Here is a 20,371-nt window from a genome sequence, read left to right on the forward strand (position 1 = left end):
ACTTTCCCCTTCCAACCTACTCACTGGTTAGCTGTTAAAGTTACAGACGCTCAATTCTTTGTTGAGCTGAAACGTTTTGATGTTCAAACAAAAGGAGGTTTAGATTCAGCGCAATTCTTCAGAGACATCCGCTCTATCCTGTGCCTGCTAATGTAAGATGTCCTCCCCATATGTCAGTGGTTACAAATATATAAAAATGCAGTTTTATGAATATTTTGGTTAATCAAAACATTTGATCAAAATGTGTCCATCTAGAGAGGTTAAAATTCATTTGTGCATTACCAAAGAAAAAACAATCACAGCATTAAAATACGTCTATTTCTGAAAAGTAAGCTTTTGGCACTCAAATGTTTTGCTTTCATTTTTGCCATTTATATAAAAACGAATCAAATAATATTGAGGTCAGACTGGACATGCTATGATGCATCCCGTGAAATTAATCAACCAAAACTGAATCGTTTGAGTGTGCAAGTGAATCATCACACTCTGAGCCTTGACATTACCATTTATAGATGTGTTTTGTCAGGTTGTGCATTATGCAGTTGAGCAATACCTGATTTTACATGCATATACTGTAACTGAGCAGAGGAATTTAATACCACAGAGATACTGACGTTATAATTAATAGGATGAATAAAATGGCCACCGTGTTAAGTGCCATCTCTTTCTCACATCTTAATGGAACACCCTGTCAGTTTCTCCTTTAGCAGCTGTGTCGTCTTTCCAACAAAAAGAGTTCTGGCATGTACACACAGAGCCACACGTACTTGACATGAGTGTTGTTCCTCTGTGGACAGAGTGAGGAAAAAAAGTCTATTTGACGTGAGGGCGAGCAGCGATGACAGCTGCTACAACACCGGATTTCAAATCTCCAGGGATAACTTGCTGTGTGGCTTACTTGATCAAATTCATAAAGATAGTAAGCAAGTAAGACTTGAAGGATGCAAAACTTTCACAGCAGCGTCAGAGCACACCACTGGAAAAAAGTAATAACTATAATATTCTGCCAGTCACTCTAAAGTTTTAAAACTACAACTTGACCAGAGTTTCTCACTCAGAGTCCGATGAATAAAACTAGTTTACCTGATTTGTTGTCTCTGACAAAAGCTAAAACATGTTTGAGAACTGAATTAGATCATAAAATTACCTTTTGGATAGTCATTTTACTACAATTTGTTTGCAACAATAACTGTTCAGTGCCTCTGAAACGCACACAAAGAGTCACTACAAGTCATCGGCATGCACAATTACCTTAAAACGCAACTGAAAAGACTAAAAACAAAAAGTGTTTCAGAACAAACTCATTTGTGCTGCAAAAACCACGAACAACTGCAACTGACATTTTATTGACAACAGACTAGGACTTATCATTCCTACACAACTGTCCACAATGCAAACATCAGCGCAGAGCAAAACATACAATTATTAGTCGCGCAAATCCGTAATTCGTCACAAACCTCCTGAGTTTGCCACATCCTCAAATCAACATACCTCCAAAATGAACCTTCTTCCTGGATCTGCTAGTTTCGTCCATTGGTCCCCTTTAGTTCAACCCCCGAGTCAATCCGAGAAACACTCAATTCTCCTTGCCTGAGGGGGGAATACCACTTTTCTCGATCCCACAGGCCCTGATGCCTAACTTCCCATCTCCAAAAACTCTCGCGTCTCCTCGAGTGCTCGGGTGAGAGCTGACCATCAGCACCACACACATGGAGAAGAGAACAGTGGCATTGGAAAAGATGGTATGTAAGCTCTGTTCTCAGTGCCGTGAGAGGGAGAGAGAGTGTATGAGAGAGGGAAAAAAAAAAAGATGCCACAAAAAGAGAAAAAAAATCTTACCAAGGCCCACTCCTTAGCAACAGGGTTTGTACAGTGTAGAGCATGTTTCCATGGAAATATATCAATCAGGAATGTGCATGAGTGTTGCTCGGAAAGGTTCAAGAGACTTCAGCAGAATACTTGTGCGGTTGCTAACCAGCCGATGCTGGATTTAACCATGTCCGCTTTTGAACACTGCACTAGATCGTCAACTTTCAAGGCTATCCAGCAGCGTATGGATGGGTATGTGATGCATTTTAGCTAAATGTTGGATTTTGCCTAAAAATAAGAGCGTTTTGGGCAACATTCTTTAAAAGATGTGAATTAAATAAAGCAGAGAGCATCGCCATGGGAACTGAATGACTATTGCGTAAATCGATGTAAGAAATCAGCTGTCCTTGCAACTCTTTGTGAGCTCTTCACTCATAGCATGCATTGTAGTAGCCATGGATTTCAAGGCTGCCAAACGGCTCCCATCACAACGGAGCATTTCTTACCTTTTCGCACTGCCATCCTGCTCCTTTTGCAACACTAGCAAACATGGATGAGGTTCAAAACGCCTCAGATGACACTTATACTAAAGATAGCAAGCATTTTCACTTCAGATTACTGCTAAAATGTGTGTGAATTGATCAAATGTGCAACAACTCAATTATTGGCCGTAGCATGAGGAATAAAATGACCCAGTTTCACCACAGAAAAATGTATTTGGGTCAATGGTGTGACATGCATTTTTTCATCTCTTATTTTATTCAAATATATATAATATATATAAAATTGCAATTCACACATACAATAGTTTAAACACACCTCCTCTAAGATGAAAATGCTTTCTTTTAACGATGAGCATGTTTTTAATGTATGACCAACAAAGTCATGTGATGCAACCAATATGCAGAAACAATGGGCAAAAAAACAAAAAAACAGTATATTATATCATAGCGAGGACCCCTGCAGACCCTTATGACTGTCTGTAAAGGTCAACAAGTTTATTAAAATATAAGGTAAGTTGGGAAGGTTAGTTTAGGTTCTACAATGTCATGTTATGTCATGTTACAACCTCACAAAAACATAATATTTAAGAATGAATTATTAATGAATTGCATTTTACCTTGGAAAATATATTTTAAAACTTTAACCTTTTAATAATTACATAATTATTAAATAATCATCATATGGAATTTTACTTGATGGTTACACCACATGACATTATTAGAGGCATTAAATTGAAAGCATTCTTGAAAATGGTAAAAAGCAACAAAAAAATAAGTTTTTACACAGATTTTAAAACTAGACTTTAGACGTTCTTATTGTCATTGAACCAATTTACTCATCGACAATGCAATAATTATTGAAACATACGTTTCATTTGTTTTAATGGTGATTTGTGTCATTTTACAATGTTAAAATACTTTCTCATACCCAGAGACAACTATAAGTAGGCCAAGATTCCCCTAAAAAGTATAATTGCTCTGTTTATTTGAGAATTCCGACCAACTAAGCATAGCAACACTGGCTCAACCAATAGAATGAGTTTAGGGTGGGACTACTTGTTTATCCAAACAACAGCAGCAAGGAAACCTGTCTGAAAACATTTTTTCACCAAAACAGTTACTGTAGCCATACAGATACAGAAGCACTTACAGCAGGACAACCTCAAGGCAAATGTTGTGTTTCATCATATGACGGGTGAACTTAGATCTTACAGTCTGAGAGCTGAGTCAGCCAGACTCTCTCCCCGAGTCACATGGGCCAAAGCCTCTTGGCCAATGACAGCTGTCGTTCACCACACCTCCATTCTGCTCACCACATGCTGTCGTGAACAGCTCTCCATTTGTTTCATGTAGCTGCCAATAGCTGTCTTACTGTACATGGTCATAGCCAACAATCTGGACCACAGCAGAGAATTATCATTGAGATTTTAGACTAAAGTGTGACTGTAGATTAACAACAGGATTCAATGCATAGCCTTTTACTGTTACTGTTATACAGTGCATGCATAATTATTATGCTAGTCAATATTCTTCTGATCATATTTCTAGCACATTTTACTAATTCCAAACCACATCAATGTGATTCTTATTAAGAGGGGGTCATGTTTCAAGATTTTTTACCTTAGCAAAGTCTCTGAGAACCAGACACCTTGTACTTCTGGAGACTCTAGGTTGCAGACAGTTCTGGAAAATGGTGGCACTGGAGACTTTGTGACACTGTGGTTTAATTCTTGGTTTAACACAGAATTCTTCACTTTAATAATTGAAAACTTTTGCAGTTAATATCTTTTATTCTCAACCTGAGCATTTCTTGTCCAATGGTCATGCCTCAATTTAGCAATTTCTATAGAATTGCAGTATTATATTATACACAGTATACTATTATATATCACTTATAAATGATTATATACAAAATTAATAGTAGTTATTAAAGACCCCTGTGGTGAAAATCAAGTTTTTAATGTTGTTTATATGTCTACGTATTTTTTTTTTTTTAAATATGATTTAAGACAAACCATGTGTAAATTCATAAGTCAACATCATGGCAGAGTATTTTCTCCTTAAAACTGCAGTGAACCAAAGACAGTCTCAAACACACGGTTTGACATCGCTGGTGTTTCTGACGTCACAAACTACCTTGTAACCAATCACGTCAACGTGTGATCGTCAATGAGTGGATCTCTGAGCTGGTGCGAGCGAGTGGAGGCGGGGATAATTTGCAAATTCATATAATCACGTACACTAAATGAGTTACATTGAAGCTATTTTAAGGCATGAAGAATTTTTTTTAAGGAAAAAACGTTTAAATATGTAATTTTGCTGATCAAAGATGAGTTTTAAGTGATACAATTATTGACTACAGGGGGACTTTAAGACTGATGTGGTTTGGAATTGGTAAAATACGCTAGGAAGAAAAATATGATCAGACTTGCATAATAATTATGCGTGCACTGTAAAGGTTCGGATGGATTTCAATGAAGAAAACATCTAAACGCCTCTATGACACTTGCACCACACACACATACAGGGCTGAAAAACGCACAGTAGCTGCACTGATGTGGAAGGCATTCATTTGGCCCAAAATAACAACTCTCAACAGAATGTTGCCCCTGGCCCCTTCTGCCAATTTGCACAGTGAATGTTGAGTGCGCACACCACAGCTACACAACAGCCAATGATTGTACTCACAACTAAAAAAAATTATCTAAATTTATCAAACATTTGGACTAGAGTAGTGCTATGATTGCTGTTAATAGCATTTCTGCGTTCTGTCCAATTTGGATATAATGCACAATTTCTCAGGTGCTCATTCACAGCTATGGTTGACGGATGAACTCGAGCATTTGATCTGAGAGGTGGACACGCGTGCGCTTTGTGGCCTAGTTGCAAATGAACACTAACTGAATTAACAGCCTGCTATCGCCGCAAGGCTTCTCACATATTCTGTGGGTTATCAGAGCACTGGAGATGAATAGAGTGAAAAAAGACAATAAGAGGAAGGGGAAAAGTTGTTTTCCCCTCACTGTGTAAAATGTGAAGAAACAAACAATCATGTAATCTGAAGCTTACACTTTATTTGTGATAGTTCACCCAAAATGAAGATTCTATCATCATTTACTCACCTTCATGTTGTTCTAAATGCATATGAATTTCTTTCTTCAGTAGAACACAAAAGCAGTAGTTTAGCAGAATGTTCATTCTGCTTCTTTTCATACAATGAAAGTAAATGGTGACCAGCGGCTGTCAAGCTCCAAAAATGAGGAAAAGACAGTAAAAGTATCATAAAGTAGTCCAATTGATTTATGTGAAGCCAAATCGAAGCCATAAGAATTTCTGAAAAGACCAAAAATTGAATCAATCACAGATTATAAACCTCAATTTCAGCTCTGAGGTATTGAAATATATGCTGTGCGAAAACACTTCATGCAAAGTTTGACGTCACTGATGCCACCATTGGTTCTCTCATTTCTTTTGTATAGGTAAATATTGTACAGCTTTAGGAGATCTTGAATATAGTGCACAATATATGGACTACTTTCGTTGTATGAAACAGAGCAGTGTGAACTGTGATTCTGTTTTCCACTAAAGAAAGAAAGTCGCATGGGTTTGGAAAAGTGTTGTTATTGTTAAATAAAACTAAAACTATTAAAAACTATTAGTTGGGGTTGGTTTTCACCCGACTGAACATGTTTAATCAGTGTTTGTCGGTGTCTGTTGGGGCAGTGTAAACATGACAGTTATATGTTTACACAACACCAATGTACTAAAAACGGAAACGTTTTTCCTTTGCATTTTTCGCGTTCACACGGATCCGCCAAAACGACTAAAGATGCTGTATTATTCATGCCAGGCCAGTAGTTGGCGATGTCACTTTGTAAAGAAAATCGATGAGCCTATAGACTGAACGTGTAATACATTATGCGCATTACATCACCGTTTTCACGAATTCGCGTTTTTGTAATTTACACAGAGACGGTAACGATGTAATTATCAAAAACTTGCACTTTGAATCCCGTTTTCAAATGTTTGCGCATTTTTTGCCATTTTTAGTTGAAAACAGCGTTGTGTAAACGGCCCTTAAATGATGACAGAAGTGTCAGTTTTGGGTGCACTATTCCTTTAAGTTGCAATGTCAGTGAATGAGAACATGTTGAATGTGTGTGCCGGTGTGTATTTGTGTGTACACACTCACATGGCCTGTCCTCGTTGGGTTTGCTTGGGATCTCTTCCACACATTCTGCTGGGAACCAGCCTACATTCCCTCGGGCACTGCCTTCCCAGAATCCTCCTTCTCCAATACTGAGAACTATAGAGAAAGTCAGCAAAAAAATATATAAAACACTGTTCTCACTATATCTGCATATATTGTGCAGTCCTAAATATGACACCAGGAAAAATGACTGTAATATATGCAGCTCTTTTACTGTTCAAGGTTATTTTGCTCATTCTCCGACTGACATTATAACCACTTCACTACTGATGTGTAAATACACATGCCAATTTTATATATCAGGCCTATGATGAATTTATCCAGTGAAATCTTTACTTTTATCCACTGAAATCTCTCTTGTTCATCTCTTTCTGTTTGTGAAGTGTTGCTAGCTCCGGCCAGGCATTGCCTGGTGCCGAAGGGCAGAATCTGTGAATTCTTGTTCTCCATATGGCAGGAGATACTGCACTCCCTGTTACAAACCAGCTTTTCCCTTCATTTGGTGCACACACTCTTAACAAATTTTGCATATTTACTATCAATAACATATGGTTTAATTGAGTAAAGTTAAACTGAAATGCAATTTTAGAGAGACTTTACCTTTAACCCTGTCGTTCTTGTACAAAGCTATTTCGCCCTCAGCCTGTGGTTGGTAAGTCTTGACCACCACATAATGTCTCCCTGGCACAGCACTGTACAGCTTGCGTTTGGACCCTGGGGTGTCCATGCCGGAAAAGGCATCCCTGTTGGCACGGGGACTGGGAATACAAGCAACATTACCTGAATATTATTATAAATTATAATGTTATATATAAATGATATATATACACACACACACAAATAATAGAAATAATCCTAATAATGCATTTGTACTGTTATTATTATATTGTTAAATAATATAATATATATATTATATTATATATATTTTATATATATATATATATATATATATATATATATATATATATATATATATATATATATAATTTAATATATTTTATTTAAAAGTACATAAATATAAAATATAATAATATATAAATTAATACATTTTATATATATATATATATATATATATATATATAAACATTAAAATATTTAATATTATTTAAAAATATTAACATTTAAAAAAAGAAATCTAGCTCTAAAGTTAATTAAGGCAATAATAAGTAATCTCGGATGCATTGCTACAACATACATGAAGAGAGATAATGCATTTCTAAGGGCATGACAGTTTAGTCTCTGATTTTAAGAGATGAAGACGTGGAGGATGAAGACCCCTAAACAGGGTCTAGCAATGTCTGTGGTAAGCATCGAGGCGCACTAGGATGCTAGAACACAGCTATAAAAAGTATAAGGGCTCCCTCTGCTGGATAGACATCATAAATATACATTAAAGCCAAGAGGTTCTCCTAGACATGTTTCCAACAAGCAGAGATTTTGATTCTTGACCTTGGCCAAGATGAATCAACTTATCCAGTGACGGCTCACAGGAAACATTACCTCTAAAAGCAGCTGAGCCCTGTCCCGAGATGCCTCCATCCGCTCAGAAGGAGCAGACGGCTCCCATCCAAAAAAACCAACTTGTTCTCCAGAAAAGTGCTGACATTAAAGACTCAGTCCCGACGATGTTGTTAATGAAGGTGTTAATGAGGGAGCGATGGAACTAAAAATAACATTGTAACACTCACTGCACAAGAACATCCAGTTTTCGATGATGATGACATGCATAATCTTGGATGCACATATTGTTCTTTTCCACTTTAACTTATAAATGCAGGCCTGGCTTCACAATGAGGCCAGGGGATGGCCGATTGCAAATCAATTTCAAATTGTTTTTATAAATAAAATAATTTAACATGTAACACTGTAAAAAGACAGTGTTGAACAAATCTGGGTTAAAATTGACCACAAGTATAAATATAGTCTATTCACAAACCTGAAATCTGGTATTATGAAACATAGCTATCCATCCTGTTTGTATTAAAAATCATATGGTGTCATACAAGCAACTTCATGTTCACATATGACATGCCCTACCTCTCAACCTCTCAAGTCCCCGTGGCATCTGGCGGCTTCAGCCTATAGGAGCAGATGAAATTGGGACATAGCACCTACATATGCCCTCTACGTGCCTCCTGCTTTTTTAAGCCTCCACTGAGACCCTCTCAATGTCAGTGCCCAAAGTCAACACACCTAGATTAGCCTTGTTACATAACAAAGCTTGACGAAGATGATACAGATGTGATATGATTTTTGTTTTTTTGAGCCCAAAAAAGTGTCCACAAGCTAAACAGCCCTAAACGGATACACCTGGTTTATTATTTTAAAATGAAATGATAAATGAAGAGTACCAAAAAGTGGTAGCACAACCTGCAACACCTGTGAGAAAATAACCATATGAAATATGATGCAAAAAGCACACTGTGCCACATTTTAAGAGCAAACTAAATAGGGTGCATGGCACTGCAAAATTAACTCCCAGCTGCAAACTGCAGCAAATCTGTTCAGCCAATCAGATTCAAGCGCTGAAAATCACAAAAATGACCCCAACTATCTTTTAAGCATCAAAAATACCAGCACTATCTCTATCCCTCCTTGCCACCAACTGTAGTTACATGGTATAAGTGCAAAACACTCTGCAACAGAAATCCTAATTAGCTTATATTGCTTGCCGATATCTAATAATCAACTTTCAAATGGCCTCACGTACAGAATCTACACCAGCTTGAAGAAAAGCAAGCATATTTCAGCAAACCATAAATGACTGGCTTACTCATTTAGAGCACCGCCTATGGCAGCCAACCGGTCTGCCAATGCAACTAGCTGTCAAGCGAGCAGCGAAGCTTTCTTATCCAGCTTCATCCAAAGACAATTACATAAGCTGCGCTTCGCATCTTATTTTTGGAGAAAAAAAGCAAAAAAGAGTTAATGTGGGCTGAGGTATTTATGCAAAACAGGGAGGAAGGAAACAAGGCCAGTAAGTGTTAGAAATCGGTTCAAGCGCTGCACGTATTCACATCCACAGGTCTATTTTTAATCAAGCTTGAAGGAAATAAGGTCTCAACATCTTTAAGATTTTGACGCAGCAATCAAAATATGACCACAGAGGCAGAATAGCTGCTATGGCAAACACTTGGCTAGCACAGAAATCATGTTTATATTGACAGCTATAGAGTTCAACTTTAGTTTAAGCTAAATCGGGCTTCATTTAACTCTGTAGGAGTTCATTAAACACTGGTAATTTTACCGGGGTCTGGCTGTGAGTATTGTTTATTTGATTAGTATGTTGCAGGCTATAGGGTTCAAGCTACAGGATGCATATTCAACAATACTGTTATTCAACTTGTCCGAGACCTTGGCTTACGCCAAGACTTTATGAGTTGTTCAATTTTTAATTATTTGCAAAATAGGTACTTTACAATACCAATTTTTAAAACTTCTTAAAAATTGCTAATGTGAAATCCATTATGCTTAGCTAATTTTTTTTTTTTTTGACAAGAAAAAACAAAACAATTTATGTCATATACACAGTAGCTTATCCATAATAGCCTATTTAATAATTCATGCAATTAACAATTTTAATAATTAATACAATTAACAATCATTGCCCCTGCTGGTAGAATACATAATACATATAATAATATAATAATATATATATATATATATATATATATATATATAGTATCTATCTAGCTATCCATCCATTCATAAAATTATATAAGGCTTTTAATGTAAAAATATTAAATGAATATAAATATGTTATTTTATATAAATATTACCCATAAAAATTATCTATCCACATTTCCATCCATAAAATAAATTCTAAATTACATCTATATATGGGTCATTGACGAATAAGGTTTTTAAAAGTGTAAAAAAAAAAAATAGAATGGAGATATAACTATATTTGAAACCATTTTTTTTAGTTTACCTAGGTGTTAACAATACGATTTTGTGGTTTGTACAATCAATTAACACTGTTTTTTGTCATTTTTTACAAGATGGAAAAAATGTCACCAAAAAAGTCATTCAGTTTAACCACTGATTTGAAAGTTAAAAACTGATTTGACATTGATGTTGAGATAGTATATAGTGTGTACCACAGAAGAAATATTAAAAAAAAATGATCACTGATCTCATAAATGTAATCATTTATTGGACTACTCTAAACACTCCAACATATTCAAGTAAAACATTGCACAGGGAAAGGAGAAAAGGGGAAATGTAAAAAAAGAGCCTTATCTGCTTTATATTTGTATTACTGTAGTTCCTTTAGTTATTAAAAACAATATTATTCCATTTAAATATTTACTATATCGGTTTTACCGAATGACCTTTTGACACTTCAAAATCTTTAAAATACCTTTATATGTAGTAAAATATAATTAAAACCTTTTGGATTCAGTAAAAGAGATCAAGTTGTACTACTTTACATACTTTGGATGTTATATATTTGTTTTTTTTTATTATTATTAAGGCCTTTGGACAAAAAAAATGACCCGTCACGTCATTGACCCATATATATATATATATATATATATATATATATATATATATATATATATACATACAAATAATCAAACTACAAGCAACAGCACAAATAAATACAATGGAGCAAAGATACAAATCAAATAAAAAGTGCTTTTCAGGTATCTAACAATAGTTTTCAGGTATAGAAACTGAATCAAAAGTAATTATATTTAAAAAAAACATTGCATATAATCTTCACTGTATAAATTAAATAAAGATTAATCATTATTAAAGTTACAAAAGCTATTTCAATCAAGAGCAGAGAGTGATTTTCTTGTCTGTTGTTTTGTTGCTCCAGTAGACTGATACTGACCACGTGTTGTTTTTCTCAACTGTTTACATTCACTTAAGACATAACCTACTATGTTTGCTAGGATACTTGCCAAGACGGGCATGTTGACATTTTGTGTGAATTTGTCCGTTCAAGTGCAAGACTTGAAAGAGAACTCAATATTTGCGTGCTGTCTGAGGTGCTTCGGATGAGTGCACACACTTACAGCGTGGCCGAGTTCTCTTTCGCATCTTCTTGCGTTTGAATGTTTAAATTGGCAAGGCTTAAATGAGTTTAGTTTAAACAGATAGCAACGTGTGCTTTTCAGGTCTCACCTGCGCTTGCGTGCTATCAACACTCGGATGATGACGATGGCGTAAATGACTGGTCATATTACAGCATTCGGCACTCGCACTGAACAAAGTTTACATTTTTTTGATCATCGCTGTTGTAATTGGGAAGCCAGAATGCATATCCATCAACAGAAACATACATTAGCCGAACACTGTCTGTCTGTTTTACGCATTGTTGCTTTCAACAAACTATATTATAGATGCATCCTCAGATTTAAGATGAAACTGCAGTGCAAGTACGTGCCAAACCATGGGTGGAGAACGGTACGGTTTGATTTACCAAGAACCGTTACACCCCTAATATATATATATACTGTATGTATACACTCACCTAAAGGATTATTAGGAACACCATACTAATACTGTGTTTGACCCCCTTTCGCCTTCAGAACTGCCTTAATTCTACGTGGCATTGATTCAACAAGGTGCTGAAAGCATTCTTTAGAAATGTTGGCCCATATTGATAGGATAGCATCTTGCAGTTGATGGAGATTTGTGGGATGCACATCCAGGGCACGAAGCTCCCGTTCCACCACATCCCAAAGATGCCCTATTGGGTTGAGATCTGGTGACTGGGGGCCATTTTAGTACAGTGAACTCATTGTCATGTTCAAGAAACCAATTTGAAATGATTCGAGCTTTGTGACATGGTGCATTATCCTGCTGGAAGTAGCCATCAGAGGATGGGTACATGGTGGTCATAAAGGGATGGACATGGTCAGAAACAATGCTCAGGTAGGCCGTGGCATTTAAACGATGCCCAATTGGCACTAAGGGGCCTAAAGTGTGCCAAGAAAACATCCCCCACACCATTACACCACCACCACCAGCCTGCACAGTGGTAACAAGGCATGATGGATCCATGTTCTCATTCTGTTTATGCCAAATTCTGACTCTACCATCTGAATGTCTCAACAGAAATCGAGACTCATCAGACCAGGCAACATTTTTCCAGTCTTCAACTATCCAATTTTGGTGAGCTCGTGCAAATTGTAGCCTCTTTTTCCTATTTGTAGTTGAGATGAGTGGTACCCAGTGGGGTCTTCTGCTGTTGTAGCCCATCCGCCTCAAGGTTGTGCGTGTTGTGGCTTCACAAATGCTTTGCTGCATACCTCGGTTGTAACAAGTGGTTATTTCAGTCAAAGTTGCTCTTCTATCAGCTTGAATCAGTCGGCCCATTCTCCTCTGACCTCTAGCATCAACAAGGCATTTTCGCCCACAGGACTGCCGCTTACTGGATGTTTTTCCCTTTTCACACCATTCTTTGTAAACCCTAGAAATGGTTGTGCGTGAAAATCCCAGTAACTGAGCAGATTGTGAAATACTCAGACAGGCCCGTCTGGCACCAACAACCATGCCACGCTCAAAATTGCTTAAATCCCCTTTCTTTCCCATTCTGACATTCAGTTTGGAGTTCAGGAGATTGTCTTGACCAGGACCACACCCCTAAATGCATTGAAGCAACTGCCATGTGATTGGTTGATTAGATAATTGCATTAATGACAAATTGAACAGGTGTTCCTAATAATCCTTTAGGTGAGCGTATATACATGTGTGTGTGTGTGTGTGTGTGTGTGTATATAATTACTGAAATATTTAAATGTATTATATTCACACACACACACACATATATATACAGTATATAACTCTGAACAAGCAGCATGTTGTATCTACTACATGACCTTTACTGGCACGAGAAGGAGCGTCTCGTATTTCCCTTGTTTATAGCGGTTGACAAATGGCAATATGATGCTACAACTGACTACATCTGCTTCGGTTCCATTCTGAGCCTCTGAAGAGCAGCCACATTATCTAATACACCATGGAGTAGAAGCCACATAGAAGACACATAGACACCGACTGAAAGTGACACGCTCACACATGTACACACACCATACGGACATAGCCATAGCAACTGCTGCTGTAACTAAGGGATGGCGTTCCATTTGAGCTGCACATGCAGGCACGAGAGCCAATGATATTTCCACGGGTTTGACACTGGCACTGGAATCCAAGTCCCCGGTTTTGGATCCGAAAGACCAGCTGTTTAGTCTTTGTTTTGGGTTGTTGTGCGTTTTTTATTCGTAAATGCCATCGTAAAACACGTCTAGCACAACAAACGGATCTATATAGGCTGCAGCGTGAGAAACGAGAGGAGAACAGGGTCAAATACCAGAGGAGTTAATTCTTCCTTTTTAAAATGACATCTAATTAGAGTTTTTTGCAGTGGAAGTGAGTAATTGGCCTGGCCCACTTACTGTACCGAGCCTGCTCTCGCGCTAGAACCCCTGTTGAGTGACAAGATTCGCACACCCACCGACACACATGCATGCGAGCAGACGCACACAAGCGCACACACACAAATACACATGCATGCTGAACTTTCACTACACGACGAGCGAGCACCCACGCAAGCATTCACTCACAGGGAATATATATATATGCATGGCCACACACACACATGCTCTCTATCTTTCCGAGCAGATTCTCGCCTCTCTCTGTGGCCTAATTGTTTGCCAAGTCTCCATATTGCACCTTTGTATTATGCGCTGCTGCACCCAAAGTCACAAAGCTAAAAAAAACAACAACCTGGGCGCCTGTCCAATCCCATCCTGGATCAGGTGCATGTCACATTGCAAATGCAACCAAACCTTGGCTGATCGGGATATTTTACAGACAGATGTCCAAATATTTGTCACTGTTTCTTTTCAAGGCCATAAGCAAAACTCACAGGTTTCACCGTTGCACACAGATGCGCCAGATAAAGTCTAGTCTTTCGTCACAAGGTTACAGTAAACGTACAGTAATGGTTTACTGTATGCTGCAATTGGCATTATTTATTCCCGCATGTTGTTCAAAACCTGTGTGACTTTTTCTTTTCTGAAACAAACAAGGAGAAATTTTGAAGAATGTCTCAGTTGCTCTTTTTCTTACAATTAAATTAAATAGGAACTTAAGCTTCCAACTCTTTATGTTACTTTGAAAACGTAGCATAAAATAGTCTTGAAGCCATAGCTTTGTGTGAACTATCCCTTTACTTTTATAAAAACTCACTGGTGCAAGTAAATATTTTTAAATATGTATTATTTCTTAGAATTACCCTTTTCAAACTTTTAAAATAACATATAAAGATAAGAATATCCTTTTCTCTTAAATACAATGCACTTTAAAAATTAATAGTTTATTCATTATTCAGTAAGTTGCCAAGGGAATGACTGTTCATTTAAAAAACCCACATAGAACCCTTTAAATATTCACTCGATATTATATTTCTTGTTGTATAAACTAAGCTACACACCCAGAATATGATGTGTCGCAGACTGTATCTAACATCTGTATTAAAACATTTAAAGCATTAATTAACCCCAAAATTAAAATTGTGCATCATTTACTCACCATCATCTAATTCCAAACCTGTAAGAATTTCTTTTTCATTCATAAAACAAAAGATGGTATTTTGGAAAATGTCTCTTTTTTTCCTGGTTCATTCAATTAAAGTCAGTGCATGGGGTCCAATATTTTTTTACACAGTTTAATGATTCTTCAGAATATCTTATGTGTTTCACACAAGAAAGAAAGTCACACAAGTTTGGAACAGGTCAAGCTCGTTTTTTCGCTACTCGAGTTTCCATCTCTGATAGACACAAAAATACACATCTAATAGAGTGGTGCAGGTATGACGTCAGAACCCAGAAGTCTAATTCGCCGCTGGTTCCTTTGAGATTTTCCTACGGGGTTTTATAATGGGGTTTTTCAATTTATATGTAAAATAAAGCCTGTGGTACATATAATTTGACGATACTTTGACGTTTTATTCTACAGCGTAAGCTGCACACACTCACATCCCAAGCTGTCTTACTTTCAAAAATGAACATAACTACTTCAAAATTTGTGTTGTCATTTTCATGTGTTTGTTGTAGAACAAAACGTCAAAGTATCGCCAAGTTATGTTTACCACAGGCTTTATTTTACACATAAATCGAAAACCCCCATAGAAAAATCTCAAAGGAACCAGCGCCGAATTAGTCTTCCAGGTTCTGATGTCATACCTGCACCACTCTATTGTGCATCTCATGCAAGGACCTAACCATGTCTTAAGTTTTTTTTTGGAAGGGGGGATTGGTCTTTTTATTGAAATGAATTAAATAATTAAAGGATTAAAAGGGATTTAAGGGAATAAAAAAATATGGTAATAAGGTTAAAGAAGTTCTAGGTCTAATTGTAGTTGTGTAGTAAAGTAAGAATTACCTTTTTTATTTTGTATGCAATGGTGGAATTTTTTTGTGTGCAAAAAAAGTCTGGATTGCGAGATGTAAACTACAGAATTGCGAGACAATTGTGAGGAAAAAAAGTCTGAATTGTGAGGTATAAACTCAAAGGAACAAAAAGTCGCAATTACATTTTTATTTATTTAATGCATGCAGATCTAATATCCTAAAGACTCCAAAAAAGTACATTTTACGAAAAAGCCAGACAGAGGGCATCTCTAGCCTGGGTTTCCCCATGCTGCCTTGCGCGCAGCACGATTTTATTCACGCTGCTAGGCAGCCTGGACACCATGGACCAGATTTTCCCCTCAAAAAGGGAACCAATCACAGAACGGGGAGGGAGCAGCAAGACGATGACGACGTCTATGCGACACACCGAAGCAGTTTGTTTATATCTATGGATCCAACATGGCATCAGACGCGAAGTTACCTTTCGATGCAGCCTTAGATAGTGTTCTAAGTAGTTTAGAACGCAAGTTTATTTCGTCTTCTTCCTCGTCTAATTTCTGTCGCTCTACATACGTCATCTGGTATAATTGAAACGATTGGCTATGAGCTACGTACAGGCGCATTTGATAGACATTCGTAGCGCCCAATAAACGGCTCTGGGCATTCGTAAACCACGCCTCAAATACGAGAAAATGAACATGTGGTTCCCAGACCACGTCTTAATGAGACGAGGTCTGACGTTAGCCAGGCTAGGGCATCTCTGCAGTCCAGTCCACTTCCCATACACCAATTCCCAACACTTGACCTATTTGCATTCACTTTTAAAAACAACACAGATTTGCCATAAATAGGGCCTCTGGTGGCAATAGTTAAAAACAACCTTGTCCTCACAGAAAGGGACACACTCTAGCCTGGACATGAGGGACCCACACGAAAGTGGACGCACAGTCAGACATTGGCATATTGACAGTTGTCCTAAAAAAGAACCCCTATTGCTTCCTTTTGGGATGGCCACTGACCTGCTGTGGCGCTGCGGGGTCTGTCTCCGGGTGTCTCCCTCCCCCAGTCGGCCCAGGGAAGGGGAACGGCTTCGGGCAGAGCGTCCCCCCCGAGCCATGGTCTTCACCGTGCCATTGGGGCTGTTCTGCATCTGCTGGGGGTGGCGGGGCAAGAGGCTGCGCAGGGGGGAGGCGACAGGAGAGGGCGAGGGCGAGCGAGAGCGTTCCAGCGGTAGCTTGTTGACGTTCAGGTTGTTGTCGCTGTTGGAGCGGAGCAGCACGCGTGGGGCGGCAAGTGTGCTCCTACCCTGGTGCTGAGGTGGCCTGCTCCGACCCGTGCCTGCCGGTGCCTCCCGGAAAGGCACTGGGAGAGAGATAGAAAGAAAGAGAAAGAGAGGGTGATTAAACATGAAGAACAGAATAGACTGTTTATTTAAAGTGTGAAGTGTACTTTCAAGTACTCTGCCGACATCAAAGTAGATCAGCTTTTTTACGTGTCCTTCATTCCATTGTAAGTGGCAAGAATTAGATCACTGTAACGAGTGTTCAAGTACGAGCACAAGCTGCTAGATTGCGCTTTGCTTTCTTACTCATATAAAGAACTTAGTCACATTAATAGACCGAAAGCTGTCTGCTCATCAAGTTCACAATCATCCAGTTTGATGCTCATTTATTGAATAATGAATACATTTGCTGGTGTTCAAATAATTTTTTAATCTAAATACATGGTCGAATTCTAGTTAAAGTTGCTCAATAAATTGTTAACACTTTACAATAAGGTGAACGTTCACTTTTAATTATTGCAACAGCTAACTTGAACTAACAATAAACAAATACTTTCCCGGTAAGTGTTCATTTCTTAATATACTAATATATTTTAAAATTTAAAGTTGCATAAAATAACATTATTCGCTGTATTATGAAAGAATTTTTTTTTTTTTTAAGTATATTGATAAATTAACATTATCCAAGGTTAATAAATGCTGTAAACAAAAATGTAAACTGTAAACAAAATATATATTTACAAACAGGAAGTATTAGGGACAATAATACTGATATATTCAGTAGTTTCATTTTAAAATGGTTATTAGTTAGTTGACATGTAAAAATAGTATTTTGAGGTAGGCTTACTTTTCTAGGTCAATGGATTTTATCATTTACTAATGTATTCCTCTGGGTGAAGTTTGCACCATGTAAAAAGATATATATACATTTTTGGTATCAGAAATGCTTCTAATATGCTGATTTGGTGATGAAGAAACATTTATTATTATTATCAGTGTTAAAACACAGTTGTGCTGCTTGATACTTTTCAGGAAAGTGTAATAAAAAAAAATCTGGATTCATTTATGAATAGAAACGTCAAAAGAACAATATTTGCTGAAAGTACAAATCTTTAATAATATTATTTTTTATCTTTACTGTCAATACTGCAATAAATGTAATACATCCTTGTTGAATAAAAGTATTATTTCTTTAATAAAATATATTTTGAACAGTAGTGTTATTTCTCATATCCCAGGATAATATGCAGAGACAACTATAACTAAGCTTTTTGTAGGTCCCCTCTGAAAACAATCTTTTTTGCAGCTCAGTTTGGTGTTGCTATTGGTACAAAAACTACACACTTCAGCTATAACTTTTACTTCATCACCCCATTGACCTTGTAAAAGCTTTACAGTTTGGATCTTCTTCTTTTTTTCAAACTAAGAGATGAGTCAAATACATTAAAGTTACAGCTTAATATTCCTTTAATAGAGTAAACAACGTGTTTTTGGTTTCTTCAACAACAAGAATATGCTGATCACAATGTCTCCAGAGACATACAGTACACCCACAGCAACCAACTTCTGTGGTTCCAAGGTGTTATACACAAATTTCAGGGCCAGATGAAGCCTTATCTCCACAACACCCCCATTTTCAGGTCTAGGATATTCCTTTGAGTTCTCTGTTTGCATGATGAATGCCTATATTTATTTACCCGCTGCCATGTTAAAGGTGGTCCAGGAAGACTTTATCCAAAGAAGCTTGTTTCTCGGAAACACTAGGCCACTGAAAGACACAGTTCACGCATGAACTAGATATCACTGGCTGGGTGAGACAAACGCTATAAATATATTCTGAAAAAGAACCCAGGAGAAGCATTGAGGAGAATTACGCCGCTAAACACATAGTCCCCCCCTGTTCCTTAATGTGCTGACGCAATGGCAACTTGGAGCATTAGATCACCTTCGCTGGCTTGGAAGGGTTTTCATTGGATGATGTTCATGACAAACGGTCTCAGAGGTACATATGCTCCCGTTCATTATTTAAAAGGCTACTGTAGAGGGATCATTACAGCACTAATGTTCAAACCCAACCCCCACAAGCAGGGAAGAAATCCACCCAGCCCCCCCGCTGATGTGGCAGGTGATGCCACAGGAAACCTGCCAATAAAAAGAAACCAGCATTGATAAACTAGATGGTTTATATGGACAGCCCCACAGAGCACAACAAACAGGGTTTTTCTGGCACCAGCTGAAGCCGGTGACATCACAAGCACATTGGCTGCCGGAAAACACTGGTTTTGGAACGTTGATGAAACAGTCATTTCCTTCAAACAAGTGAAATCAAAGTGGCAACATTCCAATTGCAGCATTCTAATTATAAAATGTACCAATTCCACTCAACAAAACTGTAGGAAAGGTATAACAAACATGTTGAGGAACTCTTCAGGAAGGAAAATCCATGGAATTTCACAGCATGAAGTTGATTGAATTCCTTGAAGACAGAAATGACTCTCTCACAGTGATGTTCTTTCCACCTCAGACTAATTCACTCTCGGCCTTACGAGATTCAACTTTGGTTTCCTTTTTGTAACCTGTCATAATATATAATAGAGCTCAAACACTTTTTCCTCACCTAAGAAAAGTCCGAACACCTTTAAAGCATGAATCCCAGGAAGCAAAAGTCACCAAAGGTCAGGAGACCCCTGCTCTAAAACCCTCCGACCAAAAGATCACCTCTTACCTTCTTTCTTGAAGGCATTCAGTAAAGACTTCATATCTCCTCTGAGTATAAGAGACTGAGACTTCAATAACTCCCTTGAAATGTCCGTGAGGAACTTGGAAACAGAAGGTCAGGTTCTCCTGGACCTGGGTTCCTCGGTCACTGAAGCACAACGGAGAGGGTTACGGAGAAGGCAAGCACTGTGGTGACAGTGCCCGCTCCACATGATGCCGTCTGTGACTGCGAGAGGAATCGGCAGAGCGCACAAGCCTCGCACTTTTCATCGCTCGGTACTCTCTCTCTCTCTCGCTGACACACATACATGCACACTAACTCTCTCGCTCAGGCTCCGTTTCTTTCCGTTTCGTCCCGCCCCCCTTCCTCTCTCTCCTCATCACTCTTTCCCCTCACCAAATCATTGACTGTACTATCAGTTGAAGCCTCCCCCATCTGGATTGCTCTAGGTCGACAAGGCAGAAGACTGATTGGAGT

At 37.9% G+C, this 20,371-nt stretch overlaps 1 protein-coding gene across 2 annotated transcripts in view; it reads right to left on the reverse strand.

Moving 5' to 3' along the window:
* shank2b (SH3 and multiple ankyrin repeat domains 2b) overlaps positions 1-20,371 on the reverse strand; it is a gene marked incomplete at its 5' end in the record, with an annotated part of 78,816 nt that overhangs the window by 35,520 nt on the left and 22,925 nt on the right. The window contains 4 exons of one of the 2 annotated variants that reach the window (XM_079858853.1): positions 6,505-6,618; positions 7,123-7,280; positions 16,913-17,255; positions 19,901-20,163. In XM_079858853.1, coding sequence (XP_079714979.1) covers positions 6,505-6,618; positions 7,123-7,280; positions 16,913-17,255; positions 19,901-19,934 — 649 coding nt within the window. Of the gene's footprint in view, positions 1-6,504; positions 6,619-7,122; positions 7,281-16,912; positions 17,256-19,900; positions 20,164-20,371 lie in introns of those variants that run through there. The other variant, XM_079858852.1, reaches the window with a different exon arrangement.

Source organism: Squalius cephalus, assembly GCF_949319135.1.
Source record: "Squalius cephalus genome assembly, chromosome: 23".
Lineage (NCBI taxonomy): Eukaryota > Metazoa > Chordata > Actinopteri > Cypriniformes > Leuciscidae > Squalius > Squalius cephalus.